Raw genomic sequence first — 23,503 nt, forward strand, 5'->3', positions numbered from 1 at the left:
TCACCCAAGGCTTTGTTGTATCCTAGGAATAGATTTGCCTGTAACCCAATAGCAGACTCAGTAAAATTAAGTGAGGGCAAATAGCATTCTAAAGACAGTGTCTTTAGACGCACCTGAGAGTTTCTCCTCCAAAATTACAGTGACCCCATTTTCCAACAATTAAAACATTATACTTAATATTATTCTCTATGTATTTACACTATATAAGTTTATATTTGCTTAGCCATGAAAAAAATGGTCCGTCTTCTCTATATACAATGCCTTCTGATACAGTATTAACAATTGTTATGGGATTATGGACTTATATATTTAAGGCCATGACGGTACCATGCACGTAAAGTTGGCTACTTGGCTAGGTATCTTTGAAGCCCAAAAGAGGTGCAGATATTATCACAAACGCAGAGACATGCGTGGAATGTCCAAAAACCATGGAGGTCTTAATCAACCAAATCACCGGATACGTTCAATTATTTCCGGTTGCCTACATAAAGCATATCATGTGGTCCATATATATAGCAGGGATTTCCAAATGATGCCTGGAATCATCTAGGAATTGCCTACATAAAGCATATCATGTGGTCCATATATATACAGGGATTTCCAAATGATGCCTGGCATCATCTAGGGAGTTGCATCTGATTCTCCTAACTACCATTGTCAGTTTTTTGTTTTCACAGTAGATAAGCATGAATATTATCTTAGATATCGACCACTTTTGAGAGGGGAAAGTTGATTAATGAGATTTTGGTTCCATTGATTAAGATATTTATATTTTCTTTTATTAGATATTTATGGGATTTATAGAAAATTTATTTTCTCTGTGTATTATTTATCTGGGTAAGCGATAATGAGATGAATAAATAATTTAATTTTCTCACCTAAAAGAAAAGTAGTCAATACTTTAATAGAATAAAATTACCCATTTTAATAAAAAAATTTTACAACTAAAAATAATCATTTTCTTATTTACTACAAAAATAAAATAAGATAGGTAAATACACATGCTTTTTATAAAACGAATATAAAGCCAAGAGTCACTAAATAATAGGGAACTTTGGCATCTGGATTGACCCATTATTACCTGAGCCAACCCAATCCTTCACGTTGTGGATACCCCACATCTTCAAACCAGATTGTAGCATCTTGATATTCCTTCAGAATTCAGATGTCTTCTGTTGGTTCTTATGGAGAGTAAGAGAGAATCATGATTGTCCGGGAAAGAATTGACAAATCAAATTAAATGTGGTCTGGAATTCACAGACTTGAAATAATGCGTCCCGATGGTTCTGAATTCCATTCCTAAGAAGCAAGAAATATGAGATGCTTAGAGATTGTTAAGAAAAAAAAAAAAAAAGAGAATGAGATGCTAGAGGAAGACCGTGTGAATACCAATATGCGGACGTGGCTGATTGACAAGTCATGAATGAACACGTTAATGTTCCGGTACACATGGGGCCCACATGGTTTGGACTAGTCTCATGTCTGTTCAACGTACGCTGACATATTCACTCATGACTGGTCACTCTATGAAATTCACGCATTTGTGTCCGCACACTCCACACCTGATCCAGATTCGTCCACAACTTATTTGACGGTTTTTAGGGGCTGAATGATATAAAGAGGAATCACATACAAGAACTTCAAATCAAATGAGCAAGCCTACAACATATTTGCATAGGATTATAAATTCTTGTGCAATAAAATAAAATAAGTTATATTGCATTTTATTCTATTTTATATCTTAATTGACTTTATTTATATTGCAATCAAATAAAATAAGTTAAAATTTAAAAAAATAGATCAGAATTTATATTCAAATCATTTGCACCGCCATAGTTTTGCACCAATGTAAATTTATTTACACTGCAATCAAACACAGCTTACATGTCTTGTGTTATACCATGAAGCAAGTTTCTACATTGTAGTCACACTCTAAATAGAAATATAAGATTGTATTTGGTTTGACAAAAACAAGAGAAAAATAGAAAGTTGAGGGTTTAGTATGTAGCTAGGCCTTATATTTATTAGGGGGCATTCTTTTTTTTGGATTCTGAGAGGGGGGAAAGCTAGTCAATGAGATTTTGGTTTCCATTGACCAAGAATCCCATGTTTTTTCAGATTTATGTGGGGAATAGGAAAAATTTATTTCTTAGGTATCACTCATCCAGATAAGTGATACCCATCTCCAAGGTGAGTAAAAGACTTTACCACTTGGATGGAAAGTTGTCAACACTTAAATGAGACAAAAATGACCATTTCAATAATAGATTATTATGGCTAAAATGGTCAATGCCTTATTTACATGTGAAATAAAAGAACATGGGTAAGTGTAAATATTTTCTAAGAAAAACTTACCCAGGTAACAGCATTTACCCGAATAAATAATTTACTGAAAAGCCAATGGGGCCTTAACGTTTTCCTAGCCCCCTCATATGGAGGTGGGACCCAATCATGTGCCAAGTTGTGAGACCATGACCGCGTGTTTAATGGAGTTGATAATATCACAAAACTTGGGGATCACAACTTATGGAGATCATGGGATCGTTGTTGGTGGACATCGCAAGCAAGTTGATCTCACGCTAATTGGATCTTGTATCCAATCTTATGGATCTTCTGGGCCTAGCTACCTAGATTTCACATAAGTTATTTCATCGAGTTCGTGACGTTCTGCTACTCTACATTTATAATATTCCCAGGATGCCGGAAGATGAATTGTCATCTTTGTGTATAAATATGCATGTGAGCTTCATTTATGTGGATCAACATTTAGTGAATAATTGTAATATAATGTATCAAGACAATCACTTCTCAAAATTTTATATTAACCAATACAAAACGTTGCAAGTAGAAATGAAAATACCAAACACAACCTTAATATATACAGTATCAAAGCCTTCTTCAATTCCCAACAATGATTTCCATTGATACCTTATTAACATGAGATGACGTATAGCCTCATAAGATAAACTATAAAGTTAAAACATGAGTGCGTGTGAGCGAGAGTGCAACCTCATCTTTGGTTATTTAGAAAGAAAATAAAAACAAAAAGTTGCATTATTGTTAGGTTGGCTAAACTTGTAGAAGTGAATTTGTATTGGCTCCCACGGAGCTCACCCCACTCCTGCCTCATAGTATATCCCAACCACATTCTGGTAGCAACTCAATCATTCTAGTAAAACCCAAAATCATGTGGTTAATTTCATCTTTTTACGGGTCGGGGTGGTGAGGTATCTTGTGTGGCTTGGGTGGCAGTGGAGGCCTGAGTAGACAAAAGAACAGTGTGTGGCAACTTTAAAGGTTGTGGAATCAGTATCAATTAAGCTTATTCTCATAGATACCCAAACGCCGTCTTAGTAAAAAATATTAAGGCTGAAAAGGGTCTTAATTTGGGTGCCAAAAAGATCCCATTGCACTTTCAATTAAGGGTGTCAATTGGACTGGATGTGGTCCAACCCAATCCAATACAAAGTGAGTCTACTAACAAATGGGTTGTATCGGGTGTCAATTGGACTGGATTTGGACTGGATTGGTCTAACCCAATCCAATACATTAGAAGTGTCGATATGTATTGTGCCGATGATTTATCGATACGCCCCTCCAGGGGTTGTATTGGGTCGTCTACCAATTCAGATGGTAGCAGGGCCATAAACTGACCCCCTAAACCACTTTCAAAAAATAAATAAATAAATAAATAAAACATAAAAAAATGTATCGATACAGGCTGATACGCCTTACCGGTGTATCGATTTGTGTCGATATTTAGATCCTTGATTCTCACTTCTAATTTATTGGTAGAAACCCACCCGCAAGTGGCAAAAGATGTCTTCTTTGAAAATAGAGAAGTGACTAAGGAGTAAGCACTATTACTATTTTTCACCCACTGTTTTTTCTTTATTGATATTTTTGAAGGGCCTACACAACGGGGTAACCCATCCCCCAACCCAAAACTCCCTCAACCTAGGTGTAGGCGGGATTCGATCCCAAGCCTCTTCTATGACGTATAGGAGACCTTATCAACTAACTTGTTGTTGAACTACTGGTTAGATCGTTTGACCCATCACCCAATCATGATTCTGGTTCAGATTAACCTTACCATCATTACTTAAAAAGCCATTGACGTAGTCATTTGACCATGTTAATAGGTCAAAGTTTACAAATTATACCATGGGTTTGTTCCTTTTTGGATTTTTAGAGGGAGAAAGTTGGTCAATGGGATTTTGGTTCCCATTGACCAGAAATCCATGTTCTTTTGTTAGATTTATGCCAAGAAAAAATTTATTTGCCTATCACTTACCCCCATCTCCCATGTAGGTAAATAACTTTCTCGCCTTGGAGAAAGTTGCCAACATTTTGATAGAATAAAAATGCCCCTTTTACTAATCTATTTTTGTTGTTAAAATGATCATTGTCTTATTTACTAGGAAAATAAAAGAACATGAATAAATGCAGTTATCCAAGTAATAACTAACTGAAAAAGTGAATGTATATATTTTTTAGATTTGACTATGATACCAAAAATAATTGTAACTAATTGGGCTTGGTTTTCACATGTTCAAAACCCTTCCATTATTATCATTAGGGGTGTAAACGGTATCCGAGTATTTGATTTCGAATTTGATATCCAAAATAAATGAATCAAATTCGGATAATTCGATTAATTTAATAGTCGAATTCAAATTAAATTTTAATACCGATTAATTTATTGAATCAAATTCAAATATAAGCTTATTTGATTCAATAAATATTCAAATTAGATTATATATATATATATATATAGATAATATACTGCAATATTGGATTACGTGTTTTGTACTCTTAATACTCTTAACTTTTTTAGAAAAAGTATTAAGTGTTATTGGGACTAAAAGATACAATGGGTTCTTTTTAGAAAATGGACAACAATTTAGTGATTATTATATTATTTTTCTTCATCAAGACCCTCCCTCTCCCCACTTCACTTTGATAGTTTGACGAGACAGTTTCTTCTCCCCATCTCCTACCAGCAACTCTTAACAGAGTAGGTAACTATGGCTATGGCCAAACGATCAATAGAGCAAAGTGAGAAAACCACTAATGCCATGGATTGTTTGAGACATGGTTTGCAAAACCGGATTAAACTGGACAATCGGATAGAAAAAACTAGGAACTGTCAGGTTACTGGTTCTGTTTCACCCCAGAACCGTTATTTTCTCAAAAACCATTGATTTGGTTAGAAAACCGTCCAATGGTTTTGGCGGTTTTTTTTTATTTTTTTTAATTTTTTTGTCAGAACAAACTATCCATTTGATTCAAACGATCAGACCATTCGATCTGGAAACCGGACCCTTAACCAGTCCGTTGTCCAATCTAGTTTTAAAAGCCTTAATTTGAGAAGTCTCAGGTGTGGCCCATTGGGGCTGGCAAACAAGACCAGGAGATAGCACCAGGTTCTGTCGAAGACAAATGGGTTTTGTGGCGTTCCAACTTCTGTCATTCAAGTCTTAGCTTCTACCCGTTGTAACCATCCAAGCTGCAAGGTCTTTCATCTCTTGCTTTCTCTGTTATTTTTTATTTTTTAGATTTTTAGATGTTTTTTTGTTTTCTTTTTGGTCTTTTGAGGTTGTTTCTTTTGTGCTCATAAGGGTTTTTTTCAGAATTTACAATATTTATAGAATAGTGAAATTTGAATCAATTCATATATTTGATATTCAATTTATATTTTTGAATGGATCGAATTTGAATAAGTTATTCTTTAATCGGATATCAACTAAATCGATTCAAATTCACTCCGTTTACGGGCATAATTATCATGCCTTCTAGTTGGATCGGTTTTCAAAACAATGCCGTTGGGTGGGCTCGGGCTATACTTTTGTCAAAATTTGAATGGGCGATTATAAGCAACCTCTTTTACATTGTATTACATTACTAATAATTCCCAACTTGTGAAAAAAAAAGGTCCCAGCTTGTGCTTGGACATTCACAAAATACTGTTAGTTTCTGTTACAGGAGCTTCCAAGCTCTACCTCCTTCCATGTTTAGCTTCTTAAGTCTTCCAAAAAACATGACCAGAATAAGGATAACCTTCCCCTTGTTGCTCCATCTCCCCACAAATCCATACCATGAATCCTTGCAGAGGCTGTCAGGCTTCAGCTGCCGTTTGCAACTGTAACCTGTTGTAAACCCCACATTTCCATACGCACTGCAAGCCATTTGCACTCACCAAAGTTAGAGCCCCAAACTGGAGAACAATATTGTATGAACATGACAATTGGAACGATGTTAGTAGAGAAGGATTTAGGGGCAAACCTGATAACTTCTATTACAATGTTAAACACTGAAAAGTTGAGGGGATCCTCCTCAATTCTTTTCCTCTCTGTGAAACAAATTAGGATGATAGATATGGCCAGGTAGGAGAGTTGTGAGAATATTAGATTCTCCACATTAATCCTCCCCCATCTAACTTTCCTCTTCTTACAGCTTCTCGAAGACTGTTGATCATCTTTGATTGGAAGAAATGAAGTATAAGGAGGAAGATACCTGCAGAACAAGTTGATCAAGGGTCACAAATCATAGTATTCCAGTATGAAAGGGAAAACTAATTAATCTCAAGCATAAACTACATTCTCAATGTAAATATTTTGCTTTGTCAACTAGCAAAAGTGCATTGGGCTGCGTTTGAAAAGGACCCAATAGATGTGAATGCAAATATGTAGAGTGTAAAACAGTCCATATAAATTGCAAAGTTGGGTTAATTTTGCATTGACAAATTTACCTTCTTACGAGACAGACTTTTAGCTATAATGGATGTAAACACTAATTCCAATAAAGCATATGTTTTTTTTTATCAAAAGCCTATTTGAATACAAACACTAATTCCAATAAATGTAATGTTGCCAAATACAGACAAAAGTGAACCAAAGTGTAAATTTATCCTGAACTGTGATATACACTCCATTTGCATCATTTCCAAACGCAGCCTTAGGGGGACCAAGAGGAACAATTTGTGTTCCAGTACAAATTTATACAAATCCATCATACTGAACCTTGATTAGCTCCTCAATCATCGGTGATGGTCAGATATCTTATTTCTATTTTTTTAATCTTTTAGATTTAAAAGCAGTAAAATATATAATAAATAATCAATGCCACCCATACATACATAACACCTTACATGCTTTTATTCTTATGGAATGGGCGAACTAGTTGGGTGATTTAATAGAATCTTTCATATGGGATTAATTTCTGCTTAATTAAAACCCCTTGCCACTTGGCCAAACAACCTAAATAAACTTGCTCTTTGGAGCATATTACAATAAAAAAAAAAAGAAAAGAAAAGAAAAAAAAAAAAAACCTCAAAACTGTGGACTTCTTGTGATGTAGACTATAAGAATGAAGACATAGCTCATCTAGATTTTCTCTTATTCTATGGACGCGGTTGCCACATGGCAAAACTGGGAGTTTTCATCCAACAAGTTCCCAACTTAAACTGATTTGGACACGTTATTACTTGTAGTCTAATTTTCTGTCCCTTTGTGGAATTAACTGTTGCTTTCAGCTTGGCAATCATGGACCAGTATTTCAACTATTTTGTTTTCATCAGGAATTGACCATTTATCATTTTCTGTAAGAGATGGTATTATTATAAGAAAGAAAAACAAAGTAGAATTAATTAAATTAATTAAAACTACTGATGAATGAGATCTTTGACTCCTAATTTTGCATCTGGTTCCCACAAAAACTAGGCTGGAGGCTTGCGATGGTTTGGGCTCAGAAGGTAACAGCCCAGAAGCGATAGGGCCTGGTGAGAAAATAAAAGATTTGAAGACCCTTTTACAAGGAGAACTCTGAGCAAAGGAGATTTGAAGTAGGAATCTGAGGACTTGATGGGCCGATCGGTCTCGTTTGTTTGTCCGTGGTTGGTGTTTCGGTGTTTGGGCCACGGGTGAGCTTTTGTGGTTGATAGCCATGGAGAACTCTGGTTGTTGTTTCCAAATTCCAATCCTTTGTGTCATTGTGTGCGCTTGGTTGTTTGAGGGGCCCAGGCCGCTCGTTTTTTATTTTGTGGGTTGCCCATCCTAATAAGTTTGTTTGCTTGGAGAAAATAGCCATCAATGTCAATGTTCTGCTAATTAAATAAGCATTTTTTTTGTTATAATAACAAAAAAAGGTCATTTTCTAGAACACTCCCTATAATTTTACATCTTCACTTAAACCTCCCTCATAGTTTTCATTTTAGTAGAACATCCTCTACAGTTTCATAGATTTGCTTAAACCTAGTCTATTGATTTCATTTTATTAAAACATCCTCTATAGTTTGCAGCCTATTTACTTATTCGGCGTTTAACTAAGAAGTATTTTGTTTTGCCATTTGAGAATAGTAACATTATCACCCAAACTAAGTGGAAAAAGTTTAGGGCATGGGCTCATGATTGTTTACTTCAAGAGTACCCATAACACTTCTTCGTGCAGAAAATAAAATTGATCAAATAGAACCCAATAGAGTGGTTGCATGTGTCTTGTTAGGGGTTAAAACGGTATTTTCATTTATATTATTTCTTTTGATTAAATTTTTTTCGAATGAATATTAAGGTCAAATAAGTAAATCAATTACAAACTATAAAAGGTGTTTTAGTAAAATGCAAACTGTAGAGTATGTTTTACTGAATCCATGAAATTATAGGGAGTGTTTTAATGAATTACCCTAAAAAACGAACATACTTGCTATCTTAGTGCTCGTCTGATGATACTGAATTGCATCAACTCCTGGCTTTCTAAGGAGGGACCAACATGAACAGTTTATAAACTATGATCAAAATCCGGGAGGACTGTCCCTTCATCCTATTCGAATAGCTTATCCATAATGCTTCAAAGCATTTAAACCAATTTGGTTAAATTTTCATCTCAAGCCTACCAAACGAACCCTTAACCAAAATCTAGTGGATTTTCATCCTTGCACACGGAAGCACGAGATTGTGCAGTTAAAGAGGTTGTTGAGACTTGAGAATATTATTGTGATCTTGTAGGGCTAGTACTTGAATAATTTTGGCTCCACTAATGCAAGATTGGGGTTCGATTATTAGGGGCCCATAGGCCCAGAACTATTGATGTTGTGTTCTAATTTCAACTGTATCGCTATAAATATGTGGTATACAGCTAATAAACACTGTCTACTGTTAATGTAAGGAAATACCATATTTAGACACTTAGTATGTCCCAGATTGCAGTCTATGGTCTGGACCTGGACTGATCTGGATGAAAAAAAAAAACTGGGAGGGATGGTCTCTTGTTGAATGAGGAAAATCCTCCTTAAATTCATCTTTTCTATGAGTGATGACAATTTCTACCCTATTTAGTGGGTATCTGTCCTTATTCGGTTGGGTGGGTTGTTTTACTTAAAAGGTCGGGTTTTAGAATTTTAGAACCTGTATGGGAATACGGTATTAGGCTAAATCCAACTCTCTTTGATCCAAATATTATTTAAAAGCATATAAATTGTATATATTAAATGTTCAATTTAATAATATTTTAAATTTTATGTGAAGTATATTAATATTTTATGTATTTTTTATGTCGTAATCAAAATAACCAGCTACGGGTTATGGGGTCGATACGGGTTGGGAGGTTTAGGGAGGAGAGTAGGGTCTAAAATTTACAAAACCCTGCATAAAATTTTGCCATCTCAGCTACAAAGAAAATTAAAATTGATAGATAACCACCCGAGGATAGAATCTGTATAGGTCTGTGTGCAGGTGTGGGTGTGCCAGAGAGAGAGAGAGAGGACTAACATCATTACGACGAAAAGGACCAAGACGGCCGGCGAGATGGAGGAGAGATCGACAATGGATTCACCGGTGTGCCTGGAATTCACCGCCTGAAACAGGGAAGCCACCACTTTCTTGAAAGGATTCAACCCATCCAAGCTTTCTGAGTTCCATTCCATAGAAGAGAAAACTACAAATTGTAGCAGTAAAAACCAGAAAACAGTGACAACCAGACAACGAGCGTGCAGACTAGGGAGTAAGTGAAAGTATTTCATCTCTTCTGAATTCTTCAACATGTAATTGAATTCATCCCTCTTACTAATCCTCCCTAACACCCATATCAGAAATCTCAAGCAAGAAGGGAACAATGCATTCCCCAGAAGGGCCTGAGGGATGAGAAGTAGCAAGAGTCCAGAATTCTTCCTGAAGATCAACATGTTCTCGTTTGTGGGGATGAAACCGCAGTTGGCAAAGGTGGAGACAGTTGTGAAGACACAGAATGTAACAAATTGAAGTCCTTTGTTCTTGAGTACATCTCTTGCACTTGAGACAAGGCTTACATATACTGCAACCAATGCAGATCCAGCTACATGAACCACTAAAAGATAACACTGAATGACAGAAATCAAACACCTTGTTGAAGTATATCTCAGATTCTCACTGAACAGAGACTCCACTTCATACACCAGGTCAGCTTTGCTTGGTTTCCTCGTCTGGACCAACCCCAACTCGATTTGATCGACGGGATTCGTGGGGCTCAGATCAGCAGACTCATTACTACTCAAAGAATCGACTCTGTTATCGATCATTGCCGCATTCTTCTTCATCTTGAAAGTGGCAAAATGGAGCCCAAGCATTGAAGCAAAGACCTCCCCTCCTACAAACATCAAAATGGTTAAGACCACCAGCTGGGTATTGGAGAAGACTTCCATTTCGACGGTCGACATGCTCGAAATCGTCGTCGCCGACACGGAAGTGAAGAACATATCCAAGTCATTGGGCGTAAATGAACTGGGTTTTGGATTCAGAAGCTTCAGAATTAAGAAGCCAACGAAGGAAACAGAGACGAAATAAAAGACAAGAACAAAAAATGGGTTTACGCGAAACAGAATGAAGCGAAACCAGCGGACCAATAAACCCCAAATTGATCTGCTAAAACAAGCTATCTTGATATATGAACAGCTGCAAATTTGGTTTAGTTTCTTCTTGAAAGAAGAGAAGCTCTTCATTTTGGTTTCAATGGAAGCAAGATAACGTTTCTGAGACAATTTAAATAATGTGTGTCGGGTATTTATAGAAATTCTCTTACGTCTTGTTACTTCAAACATTGGAAGCTGTATGCAAATTATTGAGTGACACAAGGCATCACATGGGCAATTCCCTTGCTTTTCATCCATCGGTCATGATCAACCAATTACATTTTCTTTGGGAACTTTAACATTTTATTGAACAAAATTTCGGCCACACCTTTTTCAATCAAACTCATAATAATAATAATAATAATAATAATAATAATAATAATAATAATAATAATAATAATAATAATAATAATAATAATAATAAGTTTTCACCATAAGTTCAGCTTGTGTCAGCTTCTATCCTGATGCACCCTCCTCCTTTGTATGGGCTTAGGACTGGCAATATAAGACAAATTCACATAATTATAAAATATAAAAATAAAAAGATAAATGTTTTCAAATTATGTTGTAATGCTATTTTACATTAAAAACAATTGCGTATATAAATGTTGTAGGTTATAAAAGTTATTAATATAAAAAAATAATGAAAATAAAATTAATGATAATTTTGACCAGTCGATTAATTTTAAGACCGAGCATCTTAATTCTTAAAGAAGATCTGTTCAGTCCAATCTATTTCTAAATACAAAAAATTGAAAAAAAAGTATTTTAAATAAAGCTAAATAAGGTCAATTTACATTTCAACTTTTAAGAAATAGAGATGATTAATCTACAAGTGTGTAATTTAACTGATGTTCGGGCAGTAATCATCACTGACGGCCTGATCCACACTAATCCTCTTCCCCCTCCCCCCCCCCCCCAAGTATTTTTTCATCCTCAAGCAGCTTTCAATAATGTTCCTCATTTTTTTAGAAGGTTTTCATCTTCTGATTGAAGTACGAAATCACCAACTTTGAGTAGCCTTTGATTGATCAATCCTCTTCCCCCTTTCTCTGTGAATCGGTGTCTTTCTCAACAACCAGACTAATAATCGGATTCCAAGTTGTAAAACCCGAATCCGGCCCAGTAGCCTTTTCCTTTCCTTTTCATGTATTTTAGTTCATGAAGCTTCAGGATTCCAGGGTAATCCCCCTGGCAAATTATGGATCATGTGAGACTTACCAGGATTCCCGGCGGTTGATTAGTCCAACCGGAATCATTCAAGTTGGTAGTTAGTACTCTGTTGATGCATAGCACACCTCTATAATTCTTTATGAGAAGGAACTAGCTAGGATTTAGGAAGTATTAATTGGCCATGCTTAGTGTGGCCAAAGAAGATGTTAAACGGCTAATCATCAATTATTTCAATGTGGGTCCTACACAAAAGGTCCCACAAATTATTTCAATGTGGGTCCCACGCAAAGGTGGGCCAGTATTGTTATTGAGTTTGGATTTTTAACAATTTTAAATATTGTCAAACAGCTTGAGCCAAATAATTGAGCCTGTTGTTAAGGTACCTATATATATATATATATATATATATATATATATATATATATATATATATATATATATATATAAAGAAATTAATCTAGAATAAATACGAAGAATAAAAGAATCATAAAATAAATTTTAATTAATCTTGTTTGTTAAAATTTTGACATTAATTATGTATTTTTTTTAGAAAGCCTCTAATCAAATTCAATGAATCTAATCAACCTCAAAAGATGGGTTCAACAAGAGATTAGTGAACTATGGCAGTGTTTGGTTTGGAAGGAAAGAAGGGAAAAAGATAGGAAAACCTATAAAACCATGAACAGGTTTCTCTGTCCTTACCTTTTTCCTTCAAACCAAACACAGCCATGCATATGTAAATTATCTAATGCAATACACCCTTAAATTAAAACATGACAATTGGCATAAGATAGAATCTTCCTAATTAATCCTTACACTAGAGAATTTCAATATACAACCTTCTATATCTCTGAACGGTCCATTAATGTTAAATTGATTTAGAAAAGATCATTCGGATCATATTCGAAAGGTATTTGGGTTCAAATTTGTCTAGAGACTCATCTTGGGTTTATTTTTGAACCCAAACAAAACAATTTGACCCTCGAAAGAATTTTTGGTAATTTAGCCTTTGCACTAAACGTAATTTTTGCTGTCCTCGTAAGGTTTTCTCATCCATCCCTATTGTGAAAGTAGAAAAATGGGTTTTCATTTGTGCTAATAAAAAAGGTATAAAAGGAAAAAAGGAAACAAGTAAAATTTTTAATTATCTTTTTAATTATTATTTTTTCTTAATTTATTCTCTTTATTGGGATTCTCTTTAAGATTGAATTGTTGCTGATTGATATTCCCAAAGGAAGTATATATTGTATATCAAAATATTCTGAAAACATGTAGGAGAGTAGTTGGAATCCATAATATTCAAATTAAAGCATCCCTTCAAGGCATCAGCAAATCAATAAAGGTTCCACTACTTGAGATTCTAACCATTTAATCTCATTGCATTAATAATTGGATGGTTGAAGAGGTTTCTCTAAGGTTATGTTTGGTTTGAAGGAAAAGGTAGGGAAAGGAAGGGAAAGATAGGAAAACCTATACAAGGTTTGTAAAGGTTTCTTTACCTTTTCCTTCCTTTCCCTACATTTTCTTTCAAACCAAACATAGCCTAAGGCTCCTTTCGTTTCTCGATACCTTTTCCAAGTCGATAGGAAACTTTTTCACATGGGGAAGTTATCAAAATACTATTGGATAAAATTTCCCCTTCAAGATTTATGGATATAAATGATCAATTTATTTAAGACAAAATTATTCTAATTTAGCAGATAAATTTCTGACAGTTATGGTTACGGATGATTAAAATTATGGTGAATCATGCTTGTATTTATACCTCTCTTTCAATGGTTGGAGATGCGCTCATTTATCTTTTCTATTAGTGATTCTGCCTCACCATTTGTCTGTTGCAGAAGTTGCTTCATTTTCTCCTTTATCCACTGTGAATATTTTGTTCTTGCTAATAGAGTTGTATTCTTGCTTGGTTCTGTTACTACTTTTCTATTTTTGCAAAATATTTTTGTGCTATCTTAGTAGTTACTGTGATCATTGCTTTGCATTTATACAAGTTTCATGGTTGAATGAAATATGAAGTTTCACCTTCAAAAAACTTATCAGGGAGATTGGGAAGGATAGATGGAATAAGGTCCTAACCTTTAGCATTTCTTTGCATAAAGGTTTCCACACTAAGTAATACCAAATGTAAATGATTACTAACTATAGATTGAGAGAACCAAGAATGTTGAACAGATGCCTCTTCAAGCTGTCATCCAGATCATTTTGCAAATTATTCTTCCAAAGTTCAAATGGGACATGACTCAGCTTCTTTGTAACAATTATCTAATGCTGAATGGCCAAACTCCAAAGGAAGAGCAATTATACAATGTAGCTGTAATATTTAATATTTAAAACTACATTATCAATTTACAAAATTTAAAGGCATAACTATTTTCATCACAGAAACTTGAAAAAAAAAAACTATGAGTCTTGTAAACTTATTCACTTTAGTCTTATTTGACAAAGCCCATTAAATAGTATATAAGCCCCTCTAGTTGAACTGTATAAATCAATGAACAATGAGCATTAATGGAAATGCAATCTGATGAATCAATTTTTGGTCATGTATCAATCTTTTGGCTAAATACCTCGTCATTTGATCTGCTTCCAAGTGGCCGATGATTCAGAGGCCGAAGTGGAGCTGCCTAGGTGTCGGGCTTCCTGTGAGGTGCTAAGCTTCCTGTGAGGTGCCAACCTGCTTGTAAGGTGTTGGGCTGACCAAGTAGTGAGCTGCCTGTGAAGCATCGGGCTGACCATGTGCAGGGCTGCCTGTGAGGTGCCGAGCTACCTAGGTGTCGAGCTGCCCAGTTGGCGAGCTGGATTGATGAGCTTCGTTGCTCTTTAGAGACTTGCAAGGAACCAAATGTCAAAGGACCCGGGGTGGCTAATTCGGCGAAGTCGCTCCGATGCTTAAGTCAGTACTCTCATAGTAGACTGCGAGATAAAAATCATAAAGTATGAGAGTTAGAATTTTCTTACTTGCTTGCTTTCTCGCTTCTGGGGTTGGTGCCTTTATATAAGCATTGTTAGACGTGGGCTTCACACACCATATCTGAGATATCTGCGAGGTCGTCTAAGTGGTTCAAGATTCCTGGAGGTAACCGCCATGCACGTTGACCACCCTCTAGATCGTTCGACACGTGGGCCAACTTCCAAGGATCATGGGAGTGTTTGGATATGCATGCCGAATTTGTCGACGAGCATGTCTTGCAAGTCGCCAAGTCGCCAGGTCGCACATGTACCAGGCTGCCAAGTCCGGTGCCTGTGCCAGGCCGCCAGGTCGTGCCTATGCTAGGCTACCAGCTCGTGCCAGGGCCAGGCCGCCAGGTTGGTGCCTGTGCTAGGCTGCCAGGTCATGCCTGTTCTAGGTAGCCAACTCGCACCTGGGCCAGGCCGCTAGGTGGGACACCATCAACTTGGCTAAGGCAAATTGTTGCCAAAGTGGTTTCGGGTGTCACCTAGCTGTTCCGAGGTGCCATGTGTCACATTATCATTGGAGGGCCAAATCCGCCCTCATCACAATCCATTAACAAAGATAATACCTGTCTAGTGCTTGAAACATTGAGCAGTTCATGATTTTATTTATTTATTTTAGTTTTGTCATGCATTTTTAGTCCCTGCTGCTTCCCATATGATATGTCCCTTTCTAGAAGTTGGAATTAAGTTAAGCTCCATTTGTATTTGCACTGAACATATTTGTATTTGCACTCCCAAATATCCTTATCCCTTATGCTCAATTTGGAAAGAATATAAATACAAATATGTACAATACAAATGCATATAAATATATAAGGTTTTGGGCTCTACATATTTGTATTTGTACTCCTTCCAAATGGAGCCTTAGGCGCTTATAAATGCTTCCTTTTTCCTTTTATCCTCGTCCACCTTACAACAATAATTTGCATTTTAAATTTACAAATTCTAGTGAACAATACAGAAAGCACGATGGGCCCTGTGCATAGATAGGGGCGCAACTTGGGTTGGGTTGGATTGAAAATTTGTTAAATTTCAATGGGCCCAATCCTAACCCAAGTTAGATGCAGTTGGAAATCTTCATATTGGGAAATCCATCTTGTATAAGAGTGCAACTCGGGTTGAACTGAATTAATATTTTACAGTCGAACTCATTCAAATTTTGTCAAATTCCCAATCATAACCCACCTAAGTTGCACTCTTATACTTGCAGCTCCAGAAATAAGGTTGCAAATGGATTGAATCAATCTCAATCACAATTGCTTAGATTCAATTTTGATCTATTGACGATAGAGAGAGGAAATGTGCTATTTGGCCCAATCAAACCCTCGACTGTGGTTCATCAAGATTCATTTGCCAGAAGGGCTATATAGTGCCTCTTGAACCACCAAATATCTCACGTATAGTGAGGACCAGAATGTCTAAATTAAGAACTTGATTGTATCGCAATTATTGAATTCAGTGCTATCACTTTAGTAGCATGTGGGAATTAAAACTAATCGATCCAGCTTTGCTTATCTTTTGTGCATCAACACTTAGGTACATGGGACCAATTCATTGGTGAATCCTGATGCTATGATTCATGTATTGTAGAAAATAGAAATTAATGGTATTCCAGGGAGGCACGCATCAAATGGATACTCAGACGAGGCCAACTTCACTGCAACATGAAATGAAAATCTACATAAATATCCACTTTTCTTAGGTCACTGATTGGGTCATTTACATCATTGTAATTAATTAATTAGTATCTTATTTATATATATATATAGATAGATATAGATATTAATACGATTGGGATGTTTTCCCCTCTCGCCATGTGTTATTTTATATGTACTATTTTGGTGTTTTGTGTTTAATCAGCCAATTTTGTTTTATATGTGTAAAATGAAGTCTTTTTGCACAATACGATATGTGTGCGAGTGAAAGTTACATGTAAAATGGAGCAAGACCGAGCGTGTCCCTTTGGTGTTTCATGCAAACAGAGTATATAGAGCATCTCTTTGCATGAAAGTTACGTGTCCGAGTGACAAGGCACGTGTCCATGTGGCGTTTCTCCTCACTCTCTGTCTTCCCGCTACCTGCCTCTCTTTCTCTCACTCTCTCTTCTTTCTGTTTCTCCTCTAGCATTTCTTTCTCTCTTGTCTCTTTCTCTCGTCTTCTCTTTCGCCATGGATTCATGGTATTTATGTTCAGAGACATGGTCTCCTTTTGGTGATTTAGTAATTGTATTTTATCATTGGTATTTAGTTGTCTTGAAGTTGTTATGGTCACAGAATAGGAGAGGATAATTAATGGTGAATTTAACCTTTTTTTTAGATTACACCAGTCTTGAAAGGGAGTTGCAGAATACAAGGACCTGTAGATGAGGCAGATCATGACAATTAGAAGAATACGGTGAGACATCATTGTACTTCGTTTCATGTCGGCATCATTTTAATTCCAGTGTTTGGTTCCTGAGAACACTTGTTATTTGTATACAATTTTTTTGTAAAAATTGTTTGTTTGTTTATGGATGTGCAAGATATGTTATATTGAAGTTCTTAGGAAAACTGTAGATCTGTTTAGGGAATCCATTAATTTCACCCAGCAGAGATTAATACATTGGCTCCACAAAAATTTTTGGGACTTTCAACTACTTTGGTTCTTAATACTGGAAGGGCACATATTATTTATTCTCTGTAGTTATGAGATGTTAGTTGCTAACATTCAAAGATAGTAATCTCAAGAACGGACCAAACCTATCATGGGTATTCATGGCCTTAGGAAAGTTCTACACATTATTTAGAAATATAAGTTTTCCATGCCGCCAACCTTCCTACTTCCACTAGATTTGAATCACTGGTTTGGGCATTAAATTTTAGAATTTCACGAAAATACTTGAAAATAAAAAATAAATAATTATAGTCCAACGATGAAGAGATTTCACCTAACCAGTACATCCATATAAAAAAAGAAGATACATCATAAGACAATTGTAGTTCTAGAGGGGTTATTAGTTATTACAATTGATACTTATAAAAAAAAAAAGCTATTACTATTGATTATTTCATCCTTTCTGAAGTTATGGAAAGAAAAGAAAAATGGGGAAAGTGTGACTTTTTATATTCATGGTTTCTTGAAAAAGTAGTAGAAACTGTAGTTGCGAATACAAGATTTGGGCAAAGAATTTTTCAAAAAAAAAAAACAACTTAGGGTGTAGGGTGGAGAAATATCCAATTAGATTTTTGGGACCTTGGGTGCAAAACCCACAATTTTTTCCTTATTGATATCAAGTAATTGGAAAATGTCAGAAATGGTTAGCAATGTGGAAGAGGAAGTACATCTCTAAACACTAAATGAGGAAGACTTATGCTTGGGCAAATCTCCTGATTCATTATCTTTTAGTGTTCCAAAATCCTAATAAGTTGAGGGACCATATTGAACAACTTTACCGGAATTTTTTTATGGGATGGAGGAGAAAAAGAGATCTTATTATGATTGGATGGATATCTATGTGCCAAGAGCAATCAAACCTTTGGACATCCATTATCTGCAAGAAATTCAGGATGAACACAAACAGATGGGACAATAACATCAACTCACGCCATTTTTGCAACTACAGTTTGAACTCCTATTTCCCATGCATATTTTAGTTCACCTAGCATAAGGATGCTGTAATTTTTGGCTTCCTATTTCATGATGACAATGGTTTGGACTAGCATTTACATTTAAACATCTTCCTACAAATTCCAAGATAAAGGAATTTGTCTCTCTTATCAACAGTCCTAGGGATGCTTTTATTCTTCATTTTCCACCTTGATTGTCATTACTGGTTATCCGAGGTGTCTATATTAGGGCGCTATTTTGCTTTCATTTTTATTTGTATTTTTTGGTTGATTATACAATTCACTACATTCTATATAAGTGCTATCTAGCATCAGGATTAATGTAGTAAGCTTATTTATTTAATTTTAACAAACTAGACACATCTTTTAAGATTGGATGAATGAAACATGGCTTATTTTGGCCGATGCATTTTCACTGATGAGGAACCACCACCAAGGCAAAAGATATTTCTTAGTTTCGCTGATCAGAAGAGATATCTCTTAGTCTCCAATTAAGTTTACCCTAATTCCTACTCCTTTATTATTTAATCCATATTGCATATATTCTGCTTTCGTTCTGGTTATTTAAAAGCCCTTTGTCTCTAAGGAATTTATCCATAATCATATATAATTTTATGTTGTGAATTATCCGTAACTATTATTTGTGAAAATTATTAAATTAACAAAAATTTGTGATATTTATTTCAATTTACCGCACTTATCACTAATTTATTGCAATGATAAAAAATAATAAGAGTAACTTTTAAAATATCTTTTTGTTGCTTTTGTAATATGATAATTTTGGAAATTCCAGTATTATAGTAATTTTGTTATTCACAAATTATTTTAAAATTTTCAAAATTCTGTAAAATTTACAACAACAATTATCATTATATTATTTGTAATAACTAATAGTAAATTAATTTTAGTTTTGGGTGAATTATTAGAAACTATTGAAATTGTAAGAATTATTTGTTTCAAAATTAGTTTTTACCAATTTCATATAAGTTAATCTCATTAAAAAATATAAATAATAATATAAAAATGTGGATCCCTTCACCGAAAATGTGAAGTATTTAGATACCCTGGATATTGGGGCTGTCTTTTAATCACCTTGGCCTTTTAATCTAATTCTGACATGGTTCCAGGCATTGATCTACTCGGTTGTGCTATTGATCGTTGTAGTTGTTCTTGTTTTTTAACTAATGGTGCTTCATTTTCACCAATGCTTATCACCTTTGTATTATCCCAGTTCCAAAAGAAGGTCCCTTCATTTGAAATTAGAACTTTAACCAAAAAAATGATAGAGCAATGGAAAGTTGAAGTTTGGTGTTTCCCTTTGTTGCATGCTGCATATGCTGCTGGATCAATTTAAGTAGAGATGCATTCAGGGAATCAGTGTTAGCAAAATAAATTGGATATAAATTTTAATTTATTTTAAATAACTTTTTTTCTAAGATACTTTCACTAAAAAAATTTCTCAACTTCTTTTTTTTTATATACAATAATTTCATTTCTCCAAGCCCCCGCAATGCAGGGGCCCCTCCGCTAGTAAATATATTAAAAGAATACAATATACAATAATTATTCATTTAAAGTCCACTTCTTCTTTTTTTAATACAATTAGGCTTTGAGGGAGGCGCCGTTTGTATTATTGTTGTTGGTGATTAAATCATTTCTATGCATTTTTTTTTTTTCTTTTCATGATCAAATATTAAATGATGCAGTGAAAAATAAGAGAGTCGATTATAACCACCATATTAGCATGCAAATATCCTCAATAAAGTTCAGACTATAAATCATTTGTGTTTGTCTTATTACAAGACAAAGATACCTTCAACATTTTATATATTATGGATTTTATTTATTTTATCCGTAATATAGCTTAATATATGAAAGGGACTAGAAGAGCTCAGGGCAGACTTAAAAGGATTTGAGTAGAAGTACCCAAAAATTATTTAAGCGCTCATAAATTAACAATGGATATGACATTGTGTTGAAAAATAATAAAGAAGATAAATGGAATTTATCGGTAATTGAGAATTTGTAGGAATGTGGTATTGTAGAATTGTGAAAGAGAGGAAGGTTGAGTCGTGTTACTTGGTCACTCATTTTAAAATTGCATTTACCCCTATAGTGCAGACGGGTGAACGTAAATCGGTCGCCAAGATAAAATAGTTCTAAGCATACACTCTCTTACCATACCTTTGCGAACTACAGAGAATTGGTGTTTAAATTGGTAGAAAAGACAAAGAAGAAGAATATCGAAAATGTTAGTGTGAAAACTGGATTGACTAACACTTCTTTTATAAGTGTTCTCAAACCTAAATAGACATAGAGGTGTCTCTTCGGAATAGTGCACCTGTTTGAAGAGACACAAAATGGAAAGAAACTTGAATCTTTTCAAAGAAAAAGAAGAAAACGTTTAAAGTTAAATTTGAAAATTAAAGTCAAATAATTAAACCAATAGCAAAACCAATTTAGTGCATTGCGCGTACATACACATATACACATCCGTGGCCGGTTCGGTTCGGCGTGCGTGTGTAAAAAGTAACCCCAACCCCGCAAAACAATCATTGTATTGATTTCTTTGTCTTTCCCTTTCTTTTTCCTATCTTTTCCTTTAAACCAAATATAGCCTTAAAGTCTCAAGATAGTGTATGATTTGGGTCAGGACTACTGGTTTTCTCTGTTTCCTTTGGTTAGGAGTTGAATCACTCTGAACAATCCAACAGCTCTATCAATAAATACAGAATCTAGGTCAGTTTTAAGACCTCACAAAATTGGTCCTCACGCCCACCTCGCAGCCTTTGTGGCCGCGCATTGGGAACATGCCTGTATGAATAAAAACATACAAGAACATAGGTCTTCCTGATGTGCTGGTGCAAGGGCTGTAAGGTGGGTGTTAGGACCAATTTTGTGAGTAGAAATCCAAACTCCATTTTCAAATATATTTGGCCCCGACCCCACTTGGCCACTTCAAACAAAGGAGGCTAAGGCACCAATAAACAAACGGGATTTCTCTTTATTTTAAATCACAAATGAGAAATTTATTTAATTTGTGGCTAATGTTCCGTTTGGGAAGGATACAAATACAAATATATACAGTGTACAAATTCACCATATTCAAGCCGCGGTGAGTTCCTTTTGTTTCTGACTTTATGCGCAGGCCAAAGATTAGAAGATGGGCTGTCCCCTTAAGTGAATGTCAGTGGATCGGGTATCCAATAGGTAATAGTCAATAGCAAATAATTGGATCCTGTCCTAACAAACAACAAAAAAAATAAAAAAATAAAAAATTCCTGTTTTCGGTCCATTTTGTTCCTCGTAATGGCGCACCTCACAGCATGCCTCACATCGATCTCATAGCCATATCTCATCGTGAATGGTGCTATAAATGATGAATTCAAATTCAAAAGATGCTCTCAATGTACAGCTACAATAAGCTGTGAGATTGCTATGTGAGGATGAGGAGTGGATCTCATCTCAACACATTCACTATGTATTGGAAACATCTCCTCTTAATTAAAAAACACAAGTAGGAAAATATCTCCCATGTATGACTGAGACTTGTTGTGAGGAATGATCTGAAGGCGCAGATTCAGACTCTATCAAAATATATCATTTATCTACATACAAAGGTTGTTGTCAATGAAACCAATATTACTTGGGGTCTGTTTGATTCCACAAAAATGGATGTGGTTGAGTACTTATTGCTTTGTATAAAGGCAATAGAGATAGTAAATTAAAATAAGGTGCTGCTAAATGTGGTAGAAAACCCAAAAAACAAACATGAAGACCATCACCCCTTTCAAGAATGGTCAGAGCCAATTTGGACTCCTTATTTGCATGCATTGGTAAAATTATTTCAATACAAAATAAAATTGTAGCGCAAACAAACAGAGCTTAAAAGATGGAAATTATGATTGACGAAGAGGAATTTTGGTTTTGGATTTAATTGTAACTGTGTGTGTCTCGGTGCCCATATGTGAGTCCTACAGTCCAATTTGTACTATGCTTCTCCGTATGGCCAACTTGACGTTAGATCTGGTTGGAGCGAAGTGGGTTGTTGCGCTGAAAAGACATAAAGAAGATGAATTATTGGTGCCAAATTTTAGATGAACGTGTACTTAGGATCAACTTGCCGGTCGCATAAAAACATAATGCCATGATAATTAAGTAATTGCTTTGAACTCGTTTATGATATGGGTTTCGTCCAAACTGAGAATTTGAACTTTAAGCTTGAGTAGTTGTCTAAACAACGAACATTATTCAGTTCAAAAACATTGTCTAATTTGATGGGGAAATGTCAAAAGTTGCTTTCATTTTCTTAAACAAAAATTATATATTTTACAACTTTTATTTTCTCCATCTTACGCAACTTTCATACAAGGTTTTTAAAATCGACCCAGAGAACAAATCGATCTTGGGCTCGGTTCTTGGGTTGAATCGAATGAAAAATAACATAAAAAAATAAAAAATGGTCAAAACCATTCAAAGGGTTAATTGCCCAGGTCAACGGTTTACTGTCCAAAATCAATGGTTTTTGGAGAAAATCTGATTTTAGGGAACTGGTTTCTGGTTTTTCTGGTCCAACCATAAAGTCTGATCTGGTTTTGAAAACCATATTTTCATACAAAGACCCTCCATATCCATTATTAAGTCAAATGATGGAATGTGTTAAATTACCAAAATATTTATCTAAACTTTTCCTATCTTTTCTTTCCTTCCCCTTTTTTTATGACACCCAAGTTTGACCCAAAAACACTTTCATGTTTTATAAACGAAACCAGCTAAAATAACAATAATCATTTCATTAACATATTAAAGCAAGTAATTTCTTTAAATTTTTGTTTTAATTCACGGACATGAATGTCTCTCTCATGTTAAAATATATATAAAAAAA

The 23,503-nt window shown here is 35.1% G+C and overlaps 1 protein-coding gene and 1 long non-coding RNA gene across 2 annotated transcripts; one reads left to right on the forward strand and one right to left on the reverse strand.

The window, feature by feature from the left end:
• Nucleotides 1–5,870: 5,870 nt before the first annotated feature.
• On the reverse strand, nt 5,871–11,000 carry LOC148844202 (sodium transporter HKT1-like). Its single transcript, XM_088956984.1, has 3 exons — nt 9,765–11,000; nt 6,286–6,516; nt 5,871–6,178 (listed from the first exon to the last, which is right to left on the reverse strand). Exons 1-3 carry the CDS (start codon nt 10,967–10,969, stop codon nt 5,980–5,982), a joined length of 1,635 nt encoding a protein of 544 aa, XP_088813110.1. The 5' UTR covers nt 10,970–11,000; the 3' UTR covers nt 5,871–5,979.
• A 6,028-nt stretch (nt 11,001–17,028) lies between these two features.
• On the forward strand, nt 17,029–17,645 carry LOC148844203 (uncharacterized). The gene is made up of 2 exons (XR_016103114.1): nt 17,029–17,192; nt 17,330–17,645. It is a non-coding gene; the product is annotated as an uncharacterized LOC148844203 (long non-coding RNA).
• Nucleotides 17,646–23,503: the final 5,858 nt, after the last annotated feature.

The sequence above is a fragment of the Nelumbo lutea genome, chromosome 8, assembly GCF_056320005.1.
Source record: "Nelumbo lutea isolate HS-2025 chromosome 8, American lotus-T2T, whole genome shotgun sequence".
Taxonomy (NCBI): Eukaryota; Viridiplantae; Streptophyta; class Magnoliopsida; order Proteales; family Nelumbonaceae; genus Nelumbo; species Nelumbo lutea.